At 53.9% G+C, this 24,478-nt stretch overlaps 1 protein-coding gene across 1 annotated transcript; it reads left to right on the top strand.

Annotated features, from left to right (window-relative positions):
• Nucleotides 1-811: 811 nt before the first annotated feature.
• LOC136370556 (disks large homolog 1-like) lies at nucleotides 812-24,049 on the top strand. The gene is made up of 5 exons (XM_066334034.1): nucleotides 812-868; nucleotides 2,815-2,946; nucleotides 10,540-10,676; nucleotides 13,206-13,361; nucleotides 22,842-24,049. Exons 1-5 carry the CDS (start codon nucleotides 853-855, stop codon nucleotides 22,851-22,853), a joined length of 453 nt encoding a protein of 150 aa, XP_066190131.1. The 5' UTR covers nucleotides 812-852; the 3' UTR covers nucleotides 22,854-24,049.
• Nucleotides 24,050-24,478: the final 429 nt, after the last annotated feature.

The following is a 24,478-nucleotide window of genomic DNA, read 5'->3' as shown; positions in this document are numbered from 1 at the left end:
GCGATGGGGCACCTGGTGTAAGGGCCGTTCCCCTGGGGGCTGCCCTGTCCCGTGGCTTGAGGAATAGGAGGGGGGAGCGTCGAGTGGCTTTTCACATGACAAAGGGGAAGATAAGCTCTTCACCCATCCCGGACAGAAATCCTGTCCCTACTGCTGCTGGCTTCATGTTCACGGGACAGGGTCCTGGCACTCCCTGCAGCAGCTAATGCCTGTTGCTCGGGCGAGGAGAGGCGCAGGGCTGGGGGCGGTGGGTGTCAGGGGCCGGCAGGACCGCGCTCACGCTCCTGCGGCTGCTGCAGGGCAGCGGGAGCGGCGGGACCCGGCATCGGTCCCGTTACAGCAGGGCCTTGAAAAGGGAGAGGGGCATCGTGTCAGTTCGACCTGTTGCTGTCTATTGATGTCAATAAAGTAGAGCAGCGACAGGCAGAGCCCGCAGGGCTGCGGCGGGCACACCAGCGTCCTCCCTTCCGCCCCTTTCCCTGCCGGCGGCGCTGCTGGCCCGGAGAAGGAGCCGGCGCAGCCCGGACGGCACCGGCCCGGGGCGGGTTCGCTCCGCGGCACCCCGGTGCCACCTACCGACGGCGCGGGGAAGCGGGCAGGCCCTCGGCAGCGGGCACGGAGGGGAGGCCCAGGCGGGCGCGGCTGCCGGCGCTCAGGCCGAGCGTCCCCGCGGCCCGGCGGGCTCGGGGCGGCCGCGCCGTGCGGCAGAGCCGGCGGTGGCGGGGCGCTCCCGGAGGCGGTGCCGGCGGCCCGGGGGGCGGCTCCGGGCCGGTTCGGGCGGGGCGGGGCGGGGCGGCCGGCGGCTCGGCCGCTCCCGGGCTGGCACGGAGCGGGAGCGGCCACGGCGGAGCGATGATCCGCCGGGAAGGTAAGGAGCCCGGCCCTGCCCGTCGCGCCCGGGTACCGCGGCACCGCGCTCAACAAGTGTGTGTGCCCCGCCGGGACCGCGCTCCCCGCCGCGGCCGCCCGTGCCAGCCCGGGGTTAGGAGCCGAGGGCTGCGCACCCTCGCCCCGCGCCATCCTCGGGCGGTGGGCACGGTGTGCTGCCGTGGCTCAGGGCGGATGGCCGTGGGATGCTCTGCTTGCAGCTGCCGTGCGGCGGGGAGGAGAGCGGGCCAGGGGGTTCGGGCTCGGCGAGGAGGGGTTTCCTGTAAGTGGAACTTGCATGCACCTTGAGGCACGTGGAGATGGGCCCTGGACACCGTGTGCTGTTTCTTGGGAGCCGTAGGAAGGGTCCTGTGGTCTCCGTGCCGGGCTGGGTGCACAGCGCTTCCCCCGCTGGGCAGCCGGCAGTCCCCCCTGCTCCAGCTGGCTGTTTCCCGGTACGAGGGCCAGCAGCGCAGAGGTCAGCGCCGTGCATGCCGCTCCTGCTGCGCAGCCTGGGCTGCGGTGGGAACTTTACACCGGGTTCCCCGACTTTGTGTCCTGGAGCGGTGGGCCCCAGCTCTCCATCTGCTTTCTTTAGTTCTGCTGATAAGGTCAGGAATGACCAGGCAGTGACATCTCAGCCCTGCTGGGCAGTGTCTGAGGCCACTGTTTTATCCTGCAGAAAAGGAAGCTCTTAGTAATAGCACAGGGCTAGGATTGCCATAAAGCTCGGGGAAATCCCTGCTTTTCCTGGAGCAAGTGTGGAGCCCAGCTCCAAGTCAGAGCTCTGAGCGCTTCCCCAGACTCCTTTCCCTGTTCTGCTCCCACGATGAGTCTGTGTGGGCTGGTGACACAGGCAGGAGGACCCCCTGTCCCTTTCAGCCAAGGAGAAGCTGGGAGACTGGGCTAGCTGGGGCACCAGGTGGCACGTACCCAACAGACACAGGCCCCCTTGTTTGATGACCTGAATTCTCAAGAGCCCTGTGATGAGCAGGGTCATCCTTTCTGCATGAGTTCCTGGCTTAAAAGATGAGTCTCCAGCAGTGGCGGGACAGCTTCCCTGCCTTCTCTCACAGACAGTCTTTGTCTGCAGTCTGCCTGGGTGACAAAGGGAAATATCCACTGATGGGGTGGTCTCAAGGTCTGCAGGAGCTCACCACCTGCCTGAGATATGGGCCACATTCTAGCTGTCTGCCCAGAGAAGTGTGGAGGTGTCCACGTAGAGAGATCACAGCTCTACTATTTTAGGTCCAGGGTTTTGTCGTAGCTATGTCTAGCCCACTCATTAACCAAAATTCTGCTTCATGGCAGCCTCCACTCCAGCATCCTCCACACCCTCCTCAGCAGCATCTTGTCTGACCCCAAGACATCATGTTCCTTTCCCACGTGTCTGCTGCTGACCCATGGCTGCTGCTTTGAGCAATTCTTATGCTTCACCCTGTCGAAACTCAAGTTTTGCCACTCCTGTAGCTGAGCTGTTTGCACTACGTGAATGGGCCTACGCTCAGCTTTGCTGCAACCATCTGGCCCTATATGTGGGAGGCTGCAGCTCCTGCAGTAGTATTCATAGCCCTGTGCAACCAAACCAGAATATGTCCAGCTCCTGAACGAGCTGGCTTCTATGCCTTGGAGGTGGCAGAGGTGTTCAGGCTGCCCAGTGCCACAGGATTCAGGGTTGAGTCAATCTGATTTTAGCTCCTGATTTTCGGGGTTGGTGGCAGAACTGCTTCTCCTCCAGTTCCTGCCTAGGTCTCTGCTGTGGGCCCTCAGCGCCTCTCAGCAGAGTTAGTATTCCCAGGTGAGTGTAAGGAGGCTGCTTTTGTGGTTGTCTGATTTTTAAAAATCCAGACTGGAAGACAGCTTGAGGCATTATTCCAGGCTGCACTCCAGCCTTCCCTTAATATCCTACAATGTTAATGCCTTGTTACTCCTGTGTCATCCCTGCAGACACTGAACGGGCAGTGGAAATTCTGACCAGATACCAAAGCACCCTGCGGTCCCCGGAGGAGCAGGAGTTAAAAGCTTCTATTGGAAAAGTCTCGCACATCTTCCAAAGTGAACTCTTCCAGGCTCTGCTGGGTAAGCCCCTGCCTTGCAGTCCCTTGCAGCCTTGTGTTTAGTGGGGTCTCTCAGGAGCCTGATCCCACCCCGGTGCCTGGCACTCACCAGCTCATTCTGTGGAAACACGATGCATGTGAGGCCAGGGAGCTGGGCTGTCTTTCCCCTCCAGGGCTTAGGCAGGAGATACCAGGGCTGCAATCACTGGGGGCTTGTAGTGAACAGCATTCCTTAGTCTGATTGAGGACAAGGGGTAACAAACACCTTCTTGATCAGGCTGTGCCTGATCTATGCAGCACCTGCTGAGGGATCCCACCCTGCTGTGAGCACTCTCTGTGCAGTACAGGCCTGGTGTGTCCAGGAAGGAAAACTACATTTTTCTGTCTTTCAGTGGGAATCCACATGTACCCAAGCTCCTTTAGGTTATTCTGGCCTTTCTTAGGCCACCAGCTTGTGAGAAACACACTGTTCCAGCAGCTCCATTCCACACAAGACTTAACAGCAAGGCTTATCTTAGGGCTGGACACCACAAAATGGCATTTTGACCCCTGTATAAAGTTCTTCATGAGGACTGAGACAAATGCAGCTGAAGGCTTTCTGGACTATGCAGCTTCTCTATGCAAGACACTCAGCTATCCTGCTATTCTCCCAGTTCACTGTGGGAAATGCATGCAGCCCTGGTGGTTTCTGTTCCTGGATCTCCTGGGAAAGAGGCTGAGTTTCCCTGGTAGGAAGGAAGGGAAAGCACCCCAGAGGCTCTGCACTCTTAGAGGAAGACCCAGGCTCCAGAGTGCAGAGCTCCACATGTGGTCTGTGGCTCACTCTCAGTGCATTTTGATCCAAGGCTGCCTCAGCCCTGGTGCTCACTTTCACTGTTCTCTCGGCAGCTCTCACCTTTTCTTCACACCTCTGCAGCCAGAGTTCCACTTCTGTGCCTGCAGAGATGAGTTGCCAGCAGCTCCTTTTGCTTCAGGTTTTCCATTGAAAATGAAGTTCAGCTCTGCGTCCTGAGCAATTTTATTCTATCATTTTTTTTCCTCTCTTGGAGAAAAATTTTATTCTATCCTTTTTTTTTCTTTTGCTCTCTGTTGGAGCATCACCTGGAGACTTTCAGTCCCAGCATGTCCTTTTAAAGGTCTTGTGCTGGAATGTCTGTGCCAGCAGCAGCAGAGAGCTGTGCCAAGGCTGGACTCCCCAGGGCAGGTGGGCCACCACACTGAAGGAGCCAGTGTACATCTCCTTTCTTATCTCTTAATTTATACAACCCACTCTCTAAATGATCCCAGCCTGGAGATAGGAATCCCAAACAGGGCTGTGACCTTGACCAGCCAACACCTCTGGCTGCTTCTGTGTGCTGGCCAGTCCTCCCTGGGACTGTGTGAAGCTTTCCCAAGGCCCAGGGCTGTTGCTATTAGTGCAGAATTGCTATGGAGAGGCTGTGGCTGCAGAGTGAACACGTCTGCACCGAGCTGGCTGCAGCTGCACGCTGGCAGGCGGATGCTGCAGCATCCCCAGGTCCCTGCTCACAGCCGTTTGTCTTGCTGTCCTGTCAGTCCTGGCACGAGGGAGTGCTGGGAGTGTCGCTTGTTTACTGGTGACCTTTTCAACTGGTTTAACAGGATATTAACTCCCCGTGCCAGGGCGAGCCTTTCTCTAGATGCATTTACCTTAACGAGGAATTTGCTTTAATTACTTCCTCACCCCGCTCCTTGACTCCCTCCCCCTGCTTCCCCTCGCAGTGTAGGTTAGTGAATTCCTCTGTCCCAGCGTGGACATTGTGTCTGGCTGTGTGCTCTCTGTGGCCACACGTGGCTGGCACACACTGGGCTGCCTCACATCCATGGTCCAAACCCACTGGAGCCCAGTAACAGCACCGCAAGGGTGACAGAAAATTTCTGTTTTCATTTTTATTTTCACCCCTCCTTTTCCCAGTGGGCCAGTGTGTCTGAAGTCTGCTCTGAGTCACAGGGCTGCCTCAGTGTGGGAGGTGGATTTGCAGGAGAGCACAGACACTGCTCAGTGCAGAGCTCCCATCTCACTACACCACACCGTGCCAGATGCTTCTGGCTCTGGAGAGGCCTTAGCCTGCAGAGATCCCTCCTCTTGCAGCCTTTCAGCAACACAGCCCTGCTTTTTCTCAGCCCCTGGGGGAGATGAATGTGTGAGCACGGTCCATCTCTGCCCTCAGGCCACCTGCTCCTGCATGTAATGCTCTCTTAGAGCACACACTGGCTGGTTGGAGTTTGAGCATCAAAACAGGCCATAGTAGAGCTACCAGCAGTGCCAAACATCATGAAGTTTGCCAAGTTCATCCACATGAAAAATGCCAGGGATTTAACTTTCCATATGCTTTTAAAAAAAAAAAAAAAAAAAAAAAAAGAATAAGCTGGTTTGGGGTCTCCAAACCACAACCTCTGTTGTGTGCAGAGTGTATCAGTGTTGTGCTGGTTGATCAGTCACCGTCATCATGCCCAGTGTTGCTCTGCACATGCACCGTGTTGTGCCAGACTCCTCTGAGCACGGCCCAGCCCTTTAAATCCTCGTGAGCACCTCCCTGTCCCTGTCCCTGTCGCTGTCGCTGTGCCCGTGCCAGGACCGCTCCTGTCCCAGGGCTGCCTCGGCACGGCGGTGCGGGAGCTGCTCTGCGCTGGAATGTGCCAAACCCTGCTCCGCACAAAAGAAATTCCTTGGCTGTGCAGAGGGAAAACAGGCTGTGCTGGCTCCCTTCTGCTGGCCCCTCTCTGCCTGTGTCTGAGGCTGTGGAGCCAAGTGCGTGACTTGCAAGGAAACAGCTCAGCAAAGGGGTGCTCCAGGAGCTGAGGTTGGGGTGATGGTGGCCCCACTTTCCCTTTGCTCCATCCAGCCCCTCAGGGAGGTGCTTGGTCTCTTGTGCTGCTGGGGAGGACGGGGCTTGCACACAAAAGCAGCTCCCTGACCTTTCCTTCCCCGAGCTGGGGCTGAAAGGGGCCGTTGTGCCCTTTGCAGCAGCAGAAGCTGGTGGACAGGCAGGGTTTGTGTGTGTCCGCCTGTCCCAGCTGCCAGCAGCCCAAGGGGCTCCTCCCAAAAATCCTCAGTGACTCAGCTTCTCTCCTGTGCCTGAGCGGTGGCCAGTGCAGACCTCTGTAGGTCCTGTCAGCTGCTTGGGTCCCCAATCCTCCCCTGCAGCTCATTTTACCCTGCTAAAGATTCCTGATGAGCATCCTGCTGTGGTTGAGGCAGGAGGAGGGGGACAGGTAGTGCTTCCCTGGGTGACAACCCCAGTAAGACCGGCCGGCTAACAGACAGCTGGGGATGGTGGTAATGGCTTCACCGGGTGGCTGCAGGAGCCACTGTGGAAAACCAGAGGAATCTGGAGCCTTCCCAACCCCGAGAGCTCCTCCTTGTGCAGATTTGCCCATAGCAAGGATGGAAACTTGCAGCTTGCTTGAAAAATATCTGCTGTGGCAGCCACGGGTGTGACTGGCAGTGGGGCCGTGGCTGGGGTTTCTGCTTGGGGTAAATCTGTGGTGCTGCAGCTGGTGATAATGCATGCATTGGGGGAAGAAATGTCATTTTCTGGAAGTGCTTGTGCTGGCTGGAACAAGGGCACTGTGTTAGCACACAGAGGCTGGTGCTATAGAAATATTTAAGGATATTTTTTTGATGTGTTAACACCAGGAAAAAATTGTTCGAAAAATTCTAATCTCTGCAGATCTTGAGTTACTTTTCCTTATTAGATCCAGAATGGATTTACATGTCATCACACAGAAACTGGGCTGTAAGACAGAGCATGCAGCTTCATCTTTTGCTACCACAACGTCCTTTTATGGAGGCTTTTCAGGTAGTGCTGCTCTTACAGTAGACACGTGAGGCAGACTTGTGTGCAATTTGTGGTGCTCATAAGAAATGAGGGAAACCAGCATATATTTAAATTATCTTCATGCCATGTGCATGTGTCCTAAAATGTACTTCTGTCATTTGCTACCTGGACCCTGTCCACCAATCCTGAAACTCCTCTAATCCCTGGTGCCAGCAACAATTCTCTCTTTTGGCAAGCACCTAAACTGGGCTGAGGGTTTTGGAGGTGGAGGGTGGCTGCTTCAGGGGACAAGTTTCCTGCCCCTCAGGCACTTTGCCAGCTTGGCTGCCCAAGGCTGTGTTTCTGCAGCAGATGGGTGACAAACAGGGATGCCAGCAGCAGCACACTCCCACAATGGGGCTTGTTCAAATCTTGTTTTCATTCTTGCAAAGTTTTGTGTGTTCCCAACGTAATCCGTGCAGCCAGAAGCTGCTGCTATCCTGTTACGCAATTATTATTTTTATAACCAGAGGCAGAGATGTTTTAGCACGAAAACAAAGTTCAGTTTCTCTGGCTGTGAAGTGAGTGCTTGCTGCGACCTCTTGTCTGGTTTGGGAGGGTTTCAGGGGCTGCCAGCAGCCAGTTTGGCAAGCCAGTAGGTGCTGTAGAAGTTGTGTCCCAGATGCAGTGGGTACATCTGGGGACTCCCACTCCTCCAGCATTGCCAGCTGCCACGTCTCCCCCAGGGGCACAAAAGGCACAAAACAGCAGCTCCGAAAGTGGGACTGATGCCAGGCAGTGGCACAGTACTCCCTGCACCCAGGCAGCCAGAGAGCCTGGCTGGGCTGCCCTTGGGCACCAGCAGCTGAGATTTCTGTCAGCTTTGCCCCTACAGCTGGGAGGGCAGCAGAGCAGGCAGCCCCTGGGAGATGGAAGATGGGGCTTGAAGCTGCTGTCATCCCATCTGCATCAAGGGTGTGCTGCTGCAGTGCATGGGCACGTGGTGAGGCACTGGTGAAGCCCTGGGAGAGAGGATGGAGAATTAATTGTGCCTGGGTGTGCAGCCCTGCTCTGGAAAAGCATCCCTGGTGTTATGGGCAGAGTGGGAGCTTCAGACAAAGTTTATTATAAAAACCCTCCTGTAGAGTGACAAGGTGAAGAAAGGACACCCTTCCTCTCTAAACTCATCCTCAGAGAGGAGCCTGGGTGCAGCTGGATCCAGTCTTAGCCCCAGACTTTATCAATGGTATATCTCTAAAGGATTCTATAGGTGTAATTGAACCTTTGTACAACTTTGTCCCACAGGATTAAGGATGATAAACCTAGTGTATTTATATAAATATATTCAATTATTTGTGTAAATTTAATACAATAATGATAAGGATTAGAGGGGAAAAAAAGAGCTTAATCAGAATTATTTACTAAACAATGTGGATAGCTGTAACTACTAATGTAGTGCACTGTTTTTGAAGCAATATTAAAGCAATTATATTAAAGCTAGCTAAACAACTGTTAAGTAGAGATTGATGTTATTCAGTCATACTACTGACCAAGGGCAAATCTCTTTGACTCAGCCTCAAGGAGTGACCTTGAGGGGTGTCCCCACTCAGGGGAAGGATCACACCTCTTAGGGAGGTATGATAGAAGTCCTCACTGTGCAAAAGTGTGACTGGCCTTTTCTAGTATGAAGTGATTGACTGTCAGTCATATGCATTTTTTTCGATTGTGTTATCAGACCTAATCAGCAAAATATGCTTTGTGCTGAAAAAGGTGTGAGCAGCTCTTTAGTTTCTTCTTCTCACCACTCCTGACTCTCACTTCCATATCAGGGTGTGCACATTCTTGCTGCTCCCAGCTCCACTCAGGGAGCTTGTCTTGCATGTCCTCATGAGGGACCTGACAGCTAGGTGAAGCTGGCCTCAGTGTTTTTCAGCACTAAGAACAGCAGAGCCTCCTCACTTGATCTTATCCCTGCTCAGCAGACCCTCCTCACTCAAACCTTCACTGATGAACTTGTAAGACAGATTTCCAGTTGCTGGATCCCTGCTGAGGCACAGCATCCTGCTCCACCTGGAGAACAGCCTCAGGCAGTGGTCAGAGTGTCCGTGCTTACATTGCCAACACTCACTAGATTTCCTGTTGGAATCTTTGTGACCTGGGCTTTTAATGCCTCGTGGTGCCATGGTGTGACATAGTTTCAGGTGAGAAATCCCACACTGGAGGTGCTTTGTCCGTGAGCTCCCAGGGAGTGCCATGAGAATGGCCACATGCCCCCGAAGCCCCACAGCTTGTCCCTCGGGTCACTGACAGGAGAGGAGCTCTTCAGCTTCCTCCACAGCAGACACAGGTACAAAAAATGATCTCAGGTTCCTGCTGTGTCTTTTCCTGCTTCAAGTGCTCATTTCTGCTGCCTTGACTTTTTGGCCCTGCAGGCTCTGCCAGGTTTCCTGTTTCCCAGGTGCTTGAAGGGATTTATTACTTTTTTTATGGCTTTTGGAAGGCGTTTACCAAACTCTCTTGGCCGACCTCTTGGAGCTTTACCTTTAACCTGTCAGCATTTACAATGCATTCTGGTTTTCTCATTTACATGCCGCTTCAGCAGTTTAGATGAATATCTTCTCATTTTCAATAGCCTCTTTTCCTCTGCAGCTAAGCCTTGCTTTCCTCCCTTTTGCCTTTACAGTATCCTCCAGCCAGACACTTCATGTCTGTTCTGGTCTCCCAGTGGGTCTCTTAAATAGGCTCAGAGCCTCCCACAAGTTTTTGTTACCCCTTTCAGTTTCTTCATGAAAACAGGTTCCCACTTTTGATGCAGTTTCCTTTTTGAAATTAAACACTTCTGCAGTGGATATGTTGACCACTGTGGAGGTGCTGGCTCTGGAGATAACTGGGGACTGCCAGGGGCCAGCAGCTGCCTGAGTGTACAGCAGTGGGAGCTTCCTTAGGGAGGAGAGCAGCTCACTGCAGCCCTCTTGCTCCATGGAATCCTCTGTGGGTAACTTGGAGAGGGTACAATCCTCCTGGCTGGGCTAGGAGAGGGTCTGGGCTCCCAGAGCCCCTCTGGAACTATACCCAGCTGCTCTCAGGTCCCACTCTTACCCCAGAACTGTCTCTGGAGCAGTGAGGGCTGGGATACCTCGTTTTCATGCCTCTCTCTAGAGCCACACTGTGGTTTGCAGCAGCAGGCTCAGGTCCTTGGAGCCCAGAATGAGGGTGCTTGAGGCTGTGACAGTGTGTAGGTGGGATGGAGGGAGCTGGGGTTAACAGAGCTGTAGTCATCAGCTTCAGGGCTTGTCCACTGAGTGCCCTGCGGCTTCTCTGCCTGCCCCCTGGGAAGGGAGCCCCTCCTCAGGCCAGGGGTGCTGAGGGGCAGTGATGGGGAGGGAACAGCCCATCAGCATCAGGGCAGGCAGGCAGGGGCTGCTGCTGCAGGAGGCTTTTCAGAGCAGAAGGGACAGGGGACCATGCCTGGGGCTGGCACAGCCTGGAGGAGAGCAGGAGGGGGTGGATTTTGGGGTTGATGCTGCTGAGCAGAGTTTGCTGTTAGTCCCTGTGGACTGTGTGATCCTTGCTCCATGGACACTCCCATGCCTTCCAGAGCCATGGGCACTGCACGGTGAGCCAGGCACCTCACTACACCTCCTGCCTTGCAGAGGGGGTGTGCTGGGCAACACAGCAAGCACAGGGAGCCAGCAGAGCCCTCTCCCAGGGTGCCAGCCTCTCACAGAGGGCTCACACCCTGCGGGCAGAGTGGGAGGTCACAGGTGCTGCACCCCCCAGGGCTGCTATCAGGCATCAGGCTGCCTCCTGAGGATATTTCTCCCGCTGTTTTGCAGATATCCATGAATTCTATGATTTCACACTGCGCTCTGCACCCGTGCAGTCTCCAAGCCTGGATGCACATCATGGCACAGCCAGGCACAGCCAGTCCAGCTCCACAGCCACACTCAGAGAGCCCCAAAACCTGCCTGAGGTAAGAGTCACCCTCATGGTGCTGTGGGGCCAGACCCTGCACACTCCTTGGCTGAGAGGGATTCAAGGGGCACAGCAGCCTTCCCAGCTCACATCCAGGCTGTTCCCACACATTCTTTGTGATCGCTTCTCTCATTAATGAGGCAACTTCTCTGGTTCACAAGTGTTAATTGAATTACTCGTAATGCAAGCAGCTCCAGCTCTGGCTCCTGCTCTGCAGCTGCAGCTGGATTAGTTGCTCCCGTCTGACACTGTCTTCCATGGAGGCATTTCAGCTCTCTGATCCAGCTGCTTTTGATAAGTGAAGTAGGTTGAGTCTTTCAAGTTTCTCTTTTCAGGATTTTTTCCCAGCTCTCAGATAACTTGTGTCTCTCTTATTTGCATTCTCTTCAATTTTTGACAGCCTTCTAAAAGATATAGCAGCAGCTGGAGAGGCAGGAATTGAGCAGTAGGGTCTCAGTTATCTCAAAGGCACCAAGGTAAATAAAATTGCCTCATGTCTTTTCAGGCCTTCTTTCCATCCCCCACTTACTGCCTCCATCCCCCACTCACTGCCCTGCCATGGGATGCTGTAGGATCCCCCTAATCTAGGGATACACTTGAGCAGAAATGCCAAAATTCAGGGATTCCTCCTTTCAGTGAAATAACTCTATCAGATAAACACCATTTTCTGCCCCACAGATTGAACTGGCTTCCCATCATATACTTGGGGGAGCTCCAAATTTAAGTATCCCACAGGGAAGATGGAGCTGAATGATATCATCTAAGGAAGAACACTTTAAAGGAGTTTGGGGATCAAGAACAAGGTGGACAAAACAGCCCACCATCACTGCAGGAGATATTTGTGCTCCTCTGACTCAGGAACTGCTTTAGTCCCATTTTTTCTTGACCCCCTTCACATTGCCTGTCCCTCTAGTTAAAGTCAAACATCCATCTCTAGTATGTGTTTCAGAACAAATTTTTAGTGCTGTTATGCCATAGGCAGTGGGATCCTGCTTTGGGTTTTTTGAGTGTCCTGCAGCCTTGATCCACCCAACAGTGAGCTCTCCTGGCAATAGCCACCAGTCTCTGTGGCCAGGCCAGTCTATGAATCCCCAAGGAGATGTGACATTCAATAAGGACATTGAAAAATCAATGTGGAAACAAGCAGGGAAGCAACTGCACAGCTGGTGTGAGCAGTGCCCCTGCTCCCTCCTACTGTCTGTAAGGGAGATGAATAAAGCATCCAGTTGCAGGCCTTCCTTGCACTGAACACAGCCCAAGCCACTGACAGCATCAAATCCTTCTTCCTTATTTAAAAAAAAAAAAAAAGTGTTTGAAGTGTCTTGTGTTGCTGAAGTGTGAATGCAATGCAGCAATGCACAGTCCCAGAGTCTCAGGCCAGCAAAGCTCCACGATGGCTTGCAGTGACCTTGCTGGCCCTGGGGCCAGTGCCTGTGGGCCTGATAGTTCTGGGGCTGAGAGATTTTAGCCTGCTGGCAGCTGCTAACTTTTTCCCAATGAAAAAATTCTCAAGAAAGTTTCTTCTCAAAACAATCCTGGCAAACAACTCTCCTTTCTCAAAACAACCTTTCTCCAGGCAGTGTTTGCTCTTTCTCTGGTTTAACCAATGCCATTAGAGAGGTGTTGTTCCTATTCACCAATCATGTTAAGTCTGTATGGGAACAACTTATAAAAGGTAGTAAGAATCAGACCATAAAAGCCTTTTTTCTATGCTCCTTGCCTTCTGAAATAATTTGGAGTCTCATCTTTCTTTCTTGTCCTGCAGTGACAAGTGCCAGGCAGGCTGACGTGAGAGGTGAGATGCCCATCAAAGGCACTATTGCCTTTGCACGGGGAAAAGCTCATTTTGGCCCTTGCAGAAGCAGTGGAGAGCCTGGAGGCATCTGGCCTGCCCTACCCACATGTCCCTTGTTTGTCTTAGGAGCAGGGAGGTCATTCTTCTCCTGTACTCAGCACTGCTCAGGCCACACCTCGAGTGCTGTGTCCAGCTCTGGGTGTCTCAGTTTGGGATGGACACTGAGTGCTGTGTCCAGCTCTGGATGTCTCAGTTTAGAATGGACATTGAGATGCTTGAGCATGTCCAGAGGAGGCATCAAGGCTGGTGAAGGACTTGGAAAACAAGCCATACGAAGAACGACTGAGGGAGCTGGGGTTGTTCAGCCTGGAGAAAAGGAGACTCAGAGGTGACTTTATCACTCTCTAAAACTTCCTGAAGGATGGCTGTAGACAGCTGGGGGTTGGGCTCCTTCTCCAGGCAGCGACTGACAGAACGAGAGGACACAGTCTCAGGCTGCATCAAGGGAAATATAGGTTGGATATTAGGAAAAAGTTTATCACAGAAAGAGTGATAAAACCCTGGAATGATCTGCCTGGGGGAGATGGTGGAGTCACCATCCCTGGATGTGTTTAAAGAAAGACTGGAGGTGGCACTGGGGCCATGGTTTAGTTGAGATGTTGGGGCTGGGTTGGACTCGATGATCTTGAAGGTCTCTTCCAACCTCCCCACTCTGTGATTCTGTGATTTCAGGACTCCTCCTGGGACCACGAGCAGAGGCTCACCACGGCAGCTGGGGACAGCGCTCCGGGGACATCGCCACGGCTGGTGAGGGTGACAGCACGGCGGACAGAGGCACCAGCCAGTGTCTGCACCCTGGTGCTCAGCTCTCACAGCACCCTGCCCCAGGTGAGCCTCCGTGCGCCACACGCCACCTCCCGCTCTGCCAGCCCTGCCAGCCCTGCCAGCGGCTGGCACTGAGGGGACAGCGCCGGGGCCGTGTGCTCTCAGCACTGCAGGGGTGGCACTTCCCTCCCCTGGGGCTGGCAGTGCGTCCTCCTGCCCGTTCTGCCGTTGCTCACACCAGAAAACGGAGCTGACGCCTGTGCTAGGAGCTGGACAGCGCAGAAATCATCCCCTTCCTTAGCACCGTGTCAGTCCTCAGGGCTCGGAGGGCAGGAGGATGTGGCGCAGGAATAACGAGGCTGTATGGAGCTGGAAATCCTCCCAGGCCCATCCCTCTCTCCCCCAGCACTGGCACGCTCCCACATTACAGATTTCCTCTTTTTTTTCTTTTTCTCCGCACTCTTAAATGGCAGGTCCGTTCCTCAGCTTCCCGGGAGCTTTTCTCTGCTGCCTAATTTACTTGGAAACGCCATTTATTTGGATTGTAAAGCATTGTAAAGCTCAGCCTCCCCACCTGGTGCAAGAGAAGCGTTTGGGCTGCGCATTTGAGGGGAGTTTTAGGGATGAGGGAAGGGCAAAATGCACTTTTGGGAAGGATGAAGTGGCCAGGAAGAATGGAGGTCGCCACAGATTTAAAATTATATGAAAGTGTTGTTTTTCTTGGCAAAGTTTGAAAGAATGCTTGTTTGCTAAGTCTAAGTCTTCTTCCAAAGTATTTTAAATACAAAAATTGCACTGCCTCTTTTCTGTCCTTTTTTAAATGTTTCCTTTCTTTTTCTGGACTGCAATAAAATGGGTAAAACCCCATTTTTTTTCCTCTTACTGTTTAATTTCTCCTTTTCTCTTGTTTCTCTCTACATTTTCAATCATTCACCATATCTTTAGCAGTTTTGGAAGGGCGAGACAGTGGTTTTCTGAATATGACAAGAAGATGAGCTTGGCTGCTGATTTCCATTTGCCAGTGGGTGGGAACCACCACCAGAGGGGAGTCACAGGGCAAAACCCGTGAGAGGCTGAGAGCCTGAGCAGTTTGGAACAGATTGTGTTGTGATTTTAAGGGATTTGCTTCCTAACTGTCCCAGCAGTACAGCAGCTCCTGTATCCAGTCCCACATGTCTGGCTGAGTTGCACTGTCTCCTTTAGCAGCAGACACCTAGTTTTGATTTTAAGGCTTTGTGCAATGGACAATCTGCTCTGTCCGTGGCCTGATGATTATTTCCTCTTCACATTAAAAAATCTGTATTTTACTGTTAGCCTGTATTTCTCTTGCTTTAGCTCCCAGCACCAGGAAATTTTGCTGCCTTTGTTTGTTAGGATGAAGGACCTTGGCAATCAGAAATGTTCCCAACATGTAGGTATTTATAGATGCGTCTAAGTTCCCTCTTAACTTTCCCTTAGATAAACTAAAACAGATTGGCTTCTTCACTCGCTCACTGTTGAGGCAGGTTGTTCCAGACCTGAAATAATTCCTGTCATTCTTCTCAGCCTCCTTCTTTGCTAGCCTGTGTCAGCATGGGGCCAGTCCTTGGTGCCAGGTGCTGGAGCTTTAGGGGTCACCCATTTGCAGGGGCTGCAGCTGCCAGCCCTGAGCAGGGGCTCACTGCCCTGAGAGAGAGGAGCAGTGGGGATCTGGGTGGGCAGACTGGGACTGTGGGAGGACTGTGCTCTGGCAGGGCTCTCATCTGCAACCTCCTTCATCCCAGAGGATGGGCATTTCACAGCATGGCTCCAGGCAGAGCAGGGAGCTGGAGGTGAAAAGCTGTGAGGATGGTAGTGTTCAGTGCCAGGTATTGCCATGCCTGGAGTCCTGCCTGAAACTTGGCTTTCTGCAGAAACCCAGCAGCTTTCCTGAAAACTGGAGCCAGGCAGTGCTGGAGAGCTGCAGGCTCGAGCAGAGCTTCTTTGCAGCAGCCCCTGTGCTGGGATGCAGAGTCCTTTGTGACAGTGGTGAGCCTTTCCTCAGGATGTCACCTTCACTGCTGAATACAGGCCTTGCCCTGACGGAGGGAAGAATTTCCAGCAGTCCCCCATGAGGCAGGATCAGGTGCCTGGGGCAGGTTGTGCTGCTGGACCACGGCTCGGGCCCTGTTTCTCATCCTTCACTGCTGCATGAAGGCACTGAGGACACCTCAGCTCCTGCCAGCATCACATCCCCGGTCAGTTCTCAACAGCCACAGCATGCAGGACAGCACCAGGGCTGGACAACACATACACACCCGCTCCAGCCTTCAGAGTACTTCCAAAGCAGGTTTCAGAAAAATGCCTGAGATGGCAAATTGCATTTGGAAGAACCAAGGAAGCTTTTACAAGTTAATGATAGTTAATGCTAGGCCAGGGGAGCACCAGCTGTCACCCTGGTGCAATCAGCCCAGGAATGAGAGGGGACACCCTGCCACTGATAAAAGGCAACATCATGAACTGACTTTTACTACATGAAGTAAGTGTAATTCTCTTACTGAGTCCATCGATGTAAACAAGTTTTCTGTTGCCCTGCCTTTGTCCTCTCCCCTGCCCACAGCTCTCCATGGCGTTGTTAGCAGAGCAAAAGCTACCATGACCTGCTTCAGCCAGGAAGATGCATGTCAAATAGATTGCCTCTTCACTCAAATGCTTCCAGGAACAGGAAATTTTTGCCTGCTGCTGAGGACAGGGGTGTGCTCTGAATAGCCCTGCAGCGTGCAAATGGCTGCAACAAAGGAAGAGGTGTCGGTAAACACAGCAACATGTGCTTCCTCTTGAGGCTTAGTGGGCTGAAACCATCCCTCCGTGCCAAAGTGGACGTTCAGCCCTCAATGGGGCAAGACCAAAGGGACTTTGCCAGATAAAATGCCCTGTTGAGGCTAATAGAAGCAAACCCCTGCCTGAGCCCTGGGGCTTGTGAGATTTTATTTGCTGAATCTTTTAGTTCAACCTTTTCCCGAGCCTTGTGGTTGCCTCAGCAGGGCTGCTCAGGGCTGCTGTGCATGTGCTGTGGGAAGACTCTCGAGGATGCTCCTGTGGCCGGTGTCACTTGCCTGTGCTCCCAGGCTGCCGAGGAGGCTGGTGCTCTCAGTAAAAACGCCGTTTCCATCCTCTGCGCAGGGAGCAGCCAGCTGTAAAGATAAATGGAAGAGGAACAATGCCGCTGATGAGCGGAGCTGATCGCCTGCGAGGAAGCGCTGCTCTTCCCCTGCCACCCTTCTCCTGCTTCCCAGCGCGGCTCTGCAGCCACTCTGACTTCACCCTTGTCACCGCGCCAGTGCGGGCTCGGCCCTCCTCCTCCTCCTCCTGCCCGTGCATCCCTCCCGTCTGCCCGGGCGTTCCTCGCTGCCCTGGCCCAGCCTGACAGCTGACACGGAGCAACAGCAGGGCCCGATATGATGGAGAGCGCCAGCAAAGCTGTTTCAGATGTCAGGCATTCCGTGCGTGTTCTGGAATCACCGCTGGATAGGAAACCTCGCGGCCAGGGGTCACTGCTGCTCCGGCAGGCTCCGAGTGCGTGCGATGTCTCTGAGCGTGAGAGGTGCAGTCTGCGCTTTCGTCCTGCGGGGCTCACACCAGAAATGTCCCACCAGGGAGGACACAGCTCTGGCAGAAACGCCCTGTCAGGGTGTTAGGAGCCCTCTCTGCTGCACCCGCAGCAGGTGGAAGAAGGTGCATCCGGCTCAAGTGCCGAACGGGTCTATGCGGCTCCCTGGGGCACTTGGCTGAGAGAGGCAAGCCGTGCCGCCGGCGTGGCGACCGCCTGTCTGCTTCTCCCGTCCTTCTCTCGAGTGTTTTTTTCCTATTTCCCAGTGTGCCTTTGGCCAGACCGAAGGGCGTTCCCGTGCTGTGCACCTCTGCCTGCCAGGAGCAGCTGGTCACGATGGGATGGGCGTGTGGCAGATGCTGCAGCTGCAGAGATGCCGGCTGTGAAATCGCTGCTCCCCTGGCTTGGCTGCAGCCTCGCCGCTCATTTCCTCCCTGAGATACGGGAGAGGGGAAGCACCAAGGAGCTGTTTGCGTGGAGCGTCAGGGAAATGAAGCAGATCTGTGATGCAGGAGACTGTCTGACAGTGAACACAGCCCCAGCAAGAAGCCCGTCAGGTTGCTTGGTTGCACGTACCCACCGCCCCATGCCCTCTCTGTGAGCTGGCTGCTGGCAGCTGAAGCCATTGCTGCAGGCCCAGACTTTACCAGGCCACTGCTTTATTTTGACCTGAGCCCATCAGCATCAGCCCTGCAACCCCAAAATCCCAGGAAGTGCTCAAGCAATGGGCAACCAGAACAGAAGCAACCAGCTCCTGGGGGAACTCTCCCCTCCCCATTGCATCCCCATGCAAAAGGGACAGCATGTTTCTTTTAGGAGAAGCAGAGAAGAAAAGCAGCAGCCCCCAGCCCAGAGACCGCTGCCCAGTGTTACTTGTGGCACTTTGTGCCTAGAGGTCGCTTCAGGGCATTCAGATGCTCTCTGGCAATTTTGTGTTGTGACATTGCCGACACAGGCTCAAAAGCCAAAGTGCTGAACTCAAGAGGGTGTGTGTCTGTAGTAACACACACAGATTGAACTACACATCAGCCCTGCACAGCAGGGACACCCAGCTGGGCACCCAGGAATGTGGCCTGTGTCCCAGGCTGCTCAAAGTTGGGGGGTCAGCAAGGGCTGTGTCAGTAAGAGCTGTCACTTCAGTGGACATTTTGAGGTTGAATGGCCTCAGCTTTACTAGAGGCTCTTGCAATTCCTGCTGCAGAGGAATAGCTTAGGCCTCAGTTCTCCCAGCTCAATATCCACCTTCAGCAAAGGATGAAGAAGTCAATAGAGCCACCAAGCTGTCAAACCAAAATCTCGTGCATGGTCACCTATTCCTACTCTACTTGGGGACTTCTTGTCTAAAACCAGCAGCAAAAGGAAGATCCTTGAAGACTCAAGGTGTTTCTGGCTGTGCAGCATAGGAAAATCTTGATGGATGCAGTGTCTCCATTCACCCATGTCATTGTCACTGTTTTGAAGGTATTTTGATGGTGTGAGTGCATGCAGCTCTCCTCACGCAATGGCAGAAAGGGAACAGTGATGGGGAGGCTCAGGGGAGTGTCCAACAGAGAGCCATGCTCCAGAGCCATCCAGACAGGCTTGTCCATCCATCCTCACTCCATATCAGTGCTTCAGCTTTGCCTCCGTGTAGTGTCTGCAGCTGCCTGTCACTGAGGGAGCTTAGCTGCTGGAGCAATGTGCACACTGAGATTCCCACCGGTGGGTTTCATGTGTAGCTCTGAAATCAAGAACCAAAACCATCCACAGGTATCTCCAGCAGGATGGGGAGTGAGCAGGGGCCAAGGCCATCAGTGCCTTGGCCAGGAGGTCAGGGGACTACTGCACTGCCTCTGCTGGGTCTCTGCTCTGCTCATCGAGTTTCCCAAATGTGCTGATGCAGGGTCCACACAGCAGCAGCCAGGTTCCTGCTTTCCTGCTCTGCCTTCTCAGGTGATGGATCATATTCCTGCTGCAACCAAAGTGAAGCACTGGAGCCTGTCTCCTATAGCACAGCCCCACCAGGGACTCAGGAAATGGGGAGCCAGACCATGGGGTGTGCCACCCTTTCCTCCATCCATCCGCAGTCCACTCCCCCTCACAGCCACCCCAGCATCTCAGGAGGGTGAGGACAAATCCCCCAGGTGCATCTCTGCAAAACACCCGAGCTCTCCTCACGATTTTTAAAGAAACAAACCAAGCTTGAAGGCAGAGCCTGGCAGGCCAGCTGCTTTCATTCTGGAGTGCTGGAGCTGGGGGAACATCACTGCATCTTAATGGCATCAGGCTGGACAGAGATCAGGATTCTGGTGGCAGAGGCAGTACTGGCACTGTTATAAATAGAGCAGCCACGATTATTGCTCATGAAGGTTTATGGTCTTTAGGATTTGGAGGATCAGTATCAAACTACACTGAGAGCTGTATTATCCTCGGCATTGGTAGGATCTAAGGGAAGTGCAGGGGGAGGACAGTAAATGAGTGTGGGTTTGGAAATCATCACTCTTGTGAATCCAAGCGTGAGCCCTTGGAAAGGTGCTCTCTGCTGGCTCCTCTTGCCTCGCTCTGCCTGCTTTGGGAGGGTTAAACAGTGTGAGGCTGCAGCAGTGGCAGCATTTCAAGCCAGTCTCTGCCGTGTTGCAGGAAGCAAGGATTTGCCCCAGGGCAGCGCCTGCCAGAGCCCTGCAGCCTGCAGGTACAAAGCACCTTGTAGGAGTCTCGCTGCCATCTCACCTAAAAATTATTCCAAGTATTGAGGCTCAGGCAAAGGCCTCCTGCAGTGTGTGGCCTGGATAGCTGCAGGGGCTGGCACTGCTCAGGTACACCAATGCCTGTGCCCAGAGCACTGGCATGGACACCATTCTGCCTGGCCAACATCTCTTCCCCAGCCTCACACCCAGCTGCCCACCTGCACATGTCCAGGAAACATGGCAGTGTCCTGCCAGGCTGTCCCTCCCTTTTGAGGGGTATTTTTAGTCCGGATCATTTCACAGCCTGGGCTATAGCAGACTGAGGGAGGAGCTGTGGCAGAGCAAAGGAGGGGGCACTGCACTGCAGTGCAGGTTGGACCTAGAGCTGAGTTTATTGCAATCCCATAGTTGCACTGTTCATTCCCTCCCCCTTGGCACGTCCTGCACAGCAATTTCCCCTCTGTGCTGTGGTAGGTTTTGAGTCTCATGGGGTGTTTCTGCAGGAAGATTTCGTAAGCTGTAGTGTTCCGCTGCTGTGGGAGCGCTCCTGCCTTCCTGGTGTGGCCTACAACAAGCGTGGGGCGATGAAAGAGCTTTCCCACCTCTCCCTCACACCACGGCTGGGCAGCTCACGGCCTTTGGGGACAACTCAGCCCAGCTGCTCCCTCTGGCCTTGTGGACGTCCAGCCCTTGTCCCCTGTCCGTCCCATGTCCAAGGCCTGATGTCGGGGTGAGGCAAACCGGCACATCGCCCCTCAGCACCGTCCACCTCCGGGCCTTGTGTCGCTAGCAGCGTCACCCTTCTGACAGCACGGGTGTGCCCGTGCCTCGGGAGCGGCTCCTCGTCCCGTGGCTGGGACCCGCTGTGAAGGTCACCTCAGGGCTTCCTCCAGGGCGGTGAGGGGGCGGGCGGGTGGCGGCGCTGCTGTTTGAAGAGAGCCCGATGCGCGAGCTGCGGCCCGGCGGCGCGCACGCTGATTGGCCGAGCGGGCGGCGCGCGCGGCGGGGGCGGGGCCAGCCATTCACAAATTTCCGAGCGGCTCTTCCTCCCTTAAAGGGGCAACGCCGCTCCAGGAGGGGACACAGCTCCCCTTCGCCGCGGGTGCTCCGAGGGACGTCAGCATTGGTTTTCTCCCCGCGGCTCGGTGGGTTTCCCTGCCGGAAAGTGTGTTCTGGGGCAGCACTGATGAGGCACCAGCAGCCCTGTGAGTCACTGGCTGTGGGCGGTGGGAGCTGCAGAACGCGCTTTGCTCCGTCTGGAAGGGGCAGATTGGAGCAGGGCTGGGCAGGCGAAAGAGAGAATACCTGTTCCCCACAGTGTTCCCCTTCCTGCTCCCCAAGCAGGGTGGGAACAATCGAGGAAGGGACATCTCTGGGTCGTGGATGTGGGGGAAGGTCCGTCTGGGCAGAGTGGTGCTGAGCCCTTGCCTCCCTTTCAGAGCCACACGTTGACTCATTCTGAGGAGAGCGGCTGTTCCTGCAGGGATGGGTCCTGCTGAGGAGCCTCTGGAGCTTTGTGGCCCCAAGGTCATTTCAGTAAAGGCAGAGCCAGCCAGGAGATCTCCACAGCCTTGTACAGCCCAGGCAGGCTGTGTGTGGCCCCCACTAAAGCTGAAGTATGCCAGTGTACCCAGGAGCAGCTTGGGACTAGTGAAGGATGCAGGGAAACAGGATTTCTGCTGGTGTCACACTAGGCACAAGCCAGACATCAAGGTACAGGAACCAAAAAAAAAAAAAAAAAATTAGCAACTAATTCTCTTAAAGTTAGCAAGATTTCAAACCACCTTGCTGTGACCCTGATGTGGAGTGGTGAAGCTGTGCCCTGGTCACACTGTCAAAGCTTCCCTCTGCTCCATCATTTTTTAAAGGAAATGAGGCACACACAAGGAGTGGGCACCCACAGGCCGTGGGACACGTCAGTGCTGTAATTGCCGTGCCCTTGCAGCAGCAAGGCTCCCCCCACTGAGGAGGGAAGTGCATTAAGGCAGCCCACAGCCAGCCCATGCTTCAAGTGCTCCAGCACAAGGAGCATCCCTGCCAGGTGACGGGGAGAGCAGCTGTGGGCATTGTGAGGCTGTCAGGAATTCCATAAAGCCTGCTGCATTTGATTGTTATTCAATAACGCCTCCAGGCTCTACTTTACCGGCAGGGAGCCTGAGCCCTGCTGTAAGGACCTGCCTCAGGTCTCCATCACTCCCCTCCCCTAGCACAGCCATGGAAGACATTTAGTTGTCCATGATGTGAATTGCAGAAACCAGCCAATGGTGTCTATTAAAGACTCTCGTGCCGTTGCTGCCACAAGCGAAGGTGCAGCAACTGGGCAATGTATCAGGGATCATTAATAGAATAAAAATGTTTCTGCCCTGGAGGAGAATAATTTGTTGGGCATCTGCCCTGAGAGTGCTGAGAGTTATTGGTCCCTTGGTATGCCTGGTGGTTATTATCCCAGCTGCACATTTCCCGGCATGAATCGCTGCCGGTGGCAGGAAGGAGCAGCCATGGAGTGAGATGTTTCTTACCCTGCCCCTTCCCACTCAGCTGTGACTGCACAAACCCTCCAGTGCTCACAGGAACCTCCCGAATCACAGAATGTGTAGGTTGGAAGAGACCTGCAAGGTCATCGAGTCCAACCCAGCCCTAACACCTCAACTAGATCATGGCACCGAGTGCCACATTTAGTCTCTTTTTAAACACATCCAGGGATGATGACTCCACCACCTCCCCGGGCAAACTATTCCAGTACTTAATAACTCTCCATGAAAAACTTCTTCCTAATATCCAGCCTATAATCCAGCCCCATTTGCCCACAGTAGCTGTGCAGCCACTCTTCAAGTTCCAATTGAGAAGCCCCAGCAAATGGCAAATTCCTGCTGGATGGGGTGTGTGTTAGTGCTGAGGAGCTGACTGACAGACTGAGCCAAGTTCAGCTGGTCCCTCTCTTTGCTGCTCATCTCCTCCTAGCCTAGACATATTTCCCTGCTGCCTCCCTGGGCTGCATGTGTTTGGGTGTCTTTTTGCAGGTGATTATGCTGGAAAAAGATACCTCCCCCACGCAAAACTGCCCTCCCCTTCCTCCGGGGCATTGTAATGATTCTTTGTCTGCACCCAGGCTCAGAGCAAACTCATAGCTTCGCTTTTCCTGGCAGGATCCAGCTCCTCTTGGGTGACAGTCAAGGACTCAGGTGACTGCTGTTTCTACAAGGAGCTGGCTGCCTTCAGCCTGCCCCATCTTTATGCCCTGCCCCTAGGAGGGCTGTTGGTACAACAAACCCACAGTGGCACCTCACACTTGCCTTCCTCTTCCCGCAGGACTTCATGTGACAGGAGGGGAGCGGCAGCAGGGGCTGAAATGCCGGTGACACCAGATAAAACCTAGCTCTGTGCCATCTTCGTGCCTTGTAAATAGCATCACCTCCGGGGATTTCTTGACACTTTGCTGAAATTAGCACCTGTAAAAAGAGCAGCTGCCAAAGCTGAATTTAAATAAGCCAGGGAGAATGCCAGTAGGAAGAGGGTAGAGAATGAGGGAGTTCTTGAATCACTTCCCTCCATGAAGGTACCTGCCCTGGAAATCAGTTCTCATCTCCTTTAGCCCTGCTCAAAGTTCACATTACTGCAGCAAGATGTCCACAGCTGCCTCAAAGTGCTGGGCACTGTGCCTGCCCTGCCAGACACAGGCCTGGGCACCCCAGTGCAGGTGCCCACTTGGTCTCCCAGCAAAGCCACTCCCATTGCCAAAATGCCACTACTCACTAAAACAAGCTGGAGAAGTTCAGAATGGGGATGCCCCTGGACAACCAGCCCTGGCCTCCTCTTAGGCTTGATCAGGTATCCCAAATCCTGTGCAGCATTAGGGAATGTTGCAAGTAACCATGGATTACTTTTTTCGCCTTTCATTTGGGCTAGCGGGTGGGACATGCAGCTCATTACTAATGCACACGAATTAAACAACTCTCCTGGCAGCTAAAATGGGAAATGTGGGGTTTGGGGAGGGGACATGCGAGCAGGTAAGGAAGGACTGTAAAGAGCTGCAGCAGCTGAGGCTCAAGACCCCTCTGTTTGCAACTGGCAGTGAGGCACTAACAGATAAGAGAGCTGGGGGAAGTGGCCTGGGGTGGAGGCACAATACTGGCACTCCAGGGCTGGCAGTGAGGGTGTTGCCCATGTGGGGATGCTCATTGCATGAATGGCTGTGAAGGCAGCCAGAGACCCAGCACAGAGAGAACCAGACACCTTCCTTGTGGAGGATGCACCAAAAAAAAAAAAAAAAAAAGGGGGGGAGGGAGGGAAAAAATCAAATTAAATGCTTCCCTTTGTTGTTCACTCATCTCCTTATTAAAGCATTTTTCCCTAACAGCTCTTGTCCTTTGCTTCTGTGCTTCCTCCCTGAGTGAATGCCCATGTCCTTGCCTGCCCCCATCCTGGGACAGAGAGACAGGAGATGTTTCTGGAGCAGAGCAGGTGTGAGCAGTTGGAGTGACAGACTCTGCATGTGCAGTTCCCTGGTGCTTTCCTCCCACCCAAGCCAGCTTCTTCCAGAAGTGGGGCTCCTGGCCCAAAGATGGCTTTGGAGAAGGCCCATGGCAGTGAGGAGGATTTCTGCAACCTATCCATGTCATCCCAGGGTGGGTACTGCAGTGGGAAGGATGTTTGCAGCTAGGATGGAGCATAATTAGTCATGCCCAAGTACTGAGCACATCTCAGTGATGAAGTTATCTCAGATGTGCTGATGGGTGGGTAGCCAACGAGGAATTCATGTCCTTTTCTTTTCATGGGGGAGATACTGGCTACCTGCTTTTTTACAAGGCTTTTTGCTCGACTTTGGTGCAGCAATCCTCTATCTCAGCTTCAGTCTGGCCCCAATCCCTCCTGTCATTCTCATCTGATGGCACAAGGAGCAGTAGAAGATGTGGAGATGATCCTAATTTCTTAAAACCTGAAGTGTA

This window comes from Sylvia atricapilla, chromosome 21 (genome assembly GCF_009819655.1).
Source record: "Sylvia atricapilla isolate bSylAtr1 chromosome 21, bSylAtr1.pri, whole genome shotgun sequence".
Lineage (NCBI taxonomy): Eukaryota > Metazoa > Chordata > Aves > Passeriformes > Sylviidae > Sylvia > Sylvia atricapilla.
The sequence above is the reverse complement of the archived record's forward strand: the minus strand, read 5'-3'. Positions and strand labels throughout refer to the sequence as shown.

Bases quoted from the DNA above. Each gene is read 5' to 3' on its own strand.
- LOC136370556 (XM_066334034.1), top strand. The intron at 2,947-10,539 runs GTAAGCCCCTGC...GCTGTTTTGCAG, and splicing joins ACTCTTCCAGGCTCTGCTGG to ATATCCATGAATTCTATGAT. The intron at 10,677-13,205 runs GTAAGAGTCACC...CTGTGATTTCAG, and splicing joins AGCCCCAAAACCTGCCTGAG to GACTCCTCCTGGGACCACGA.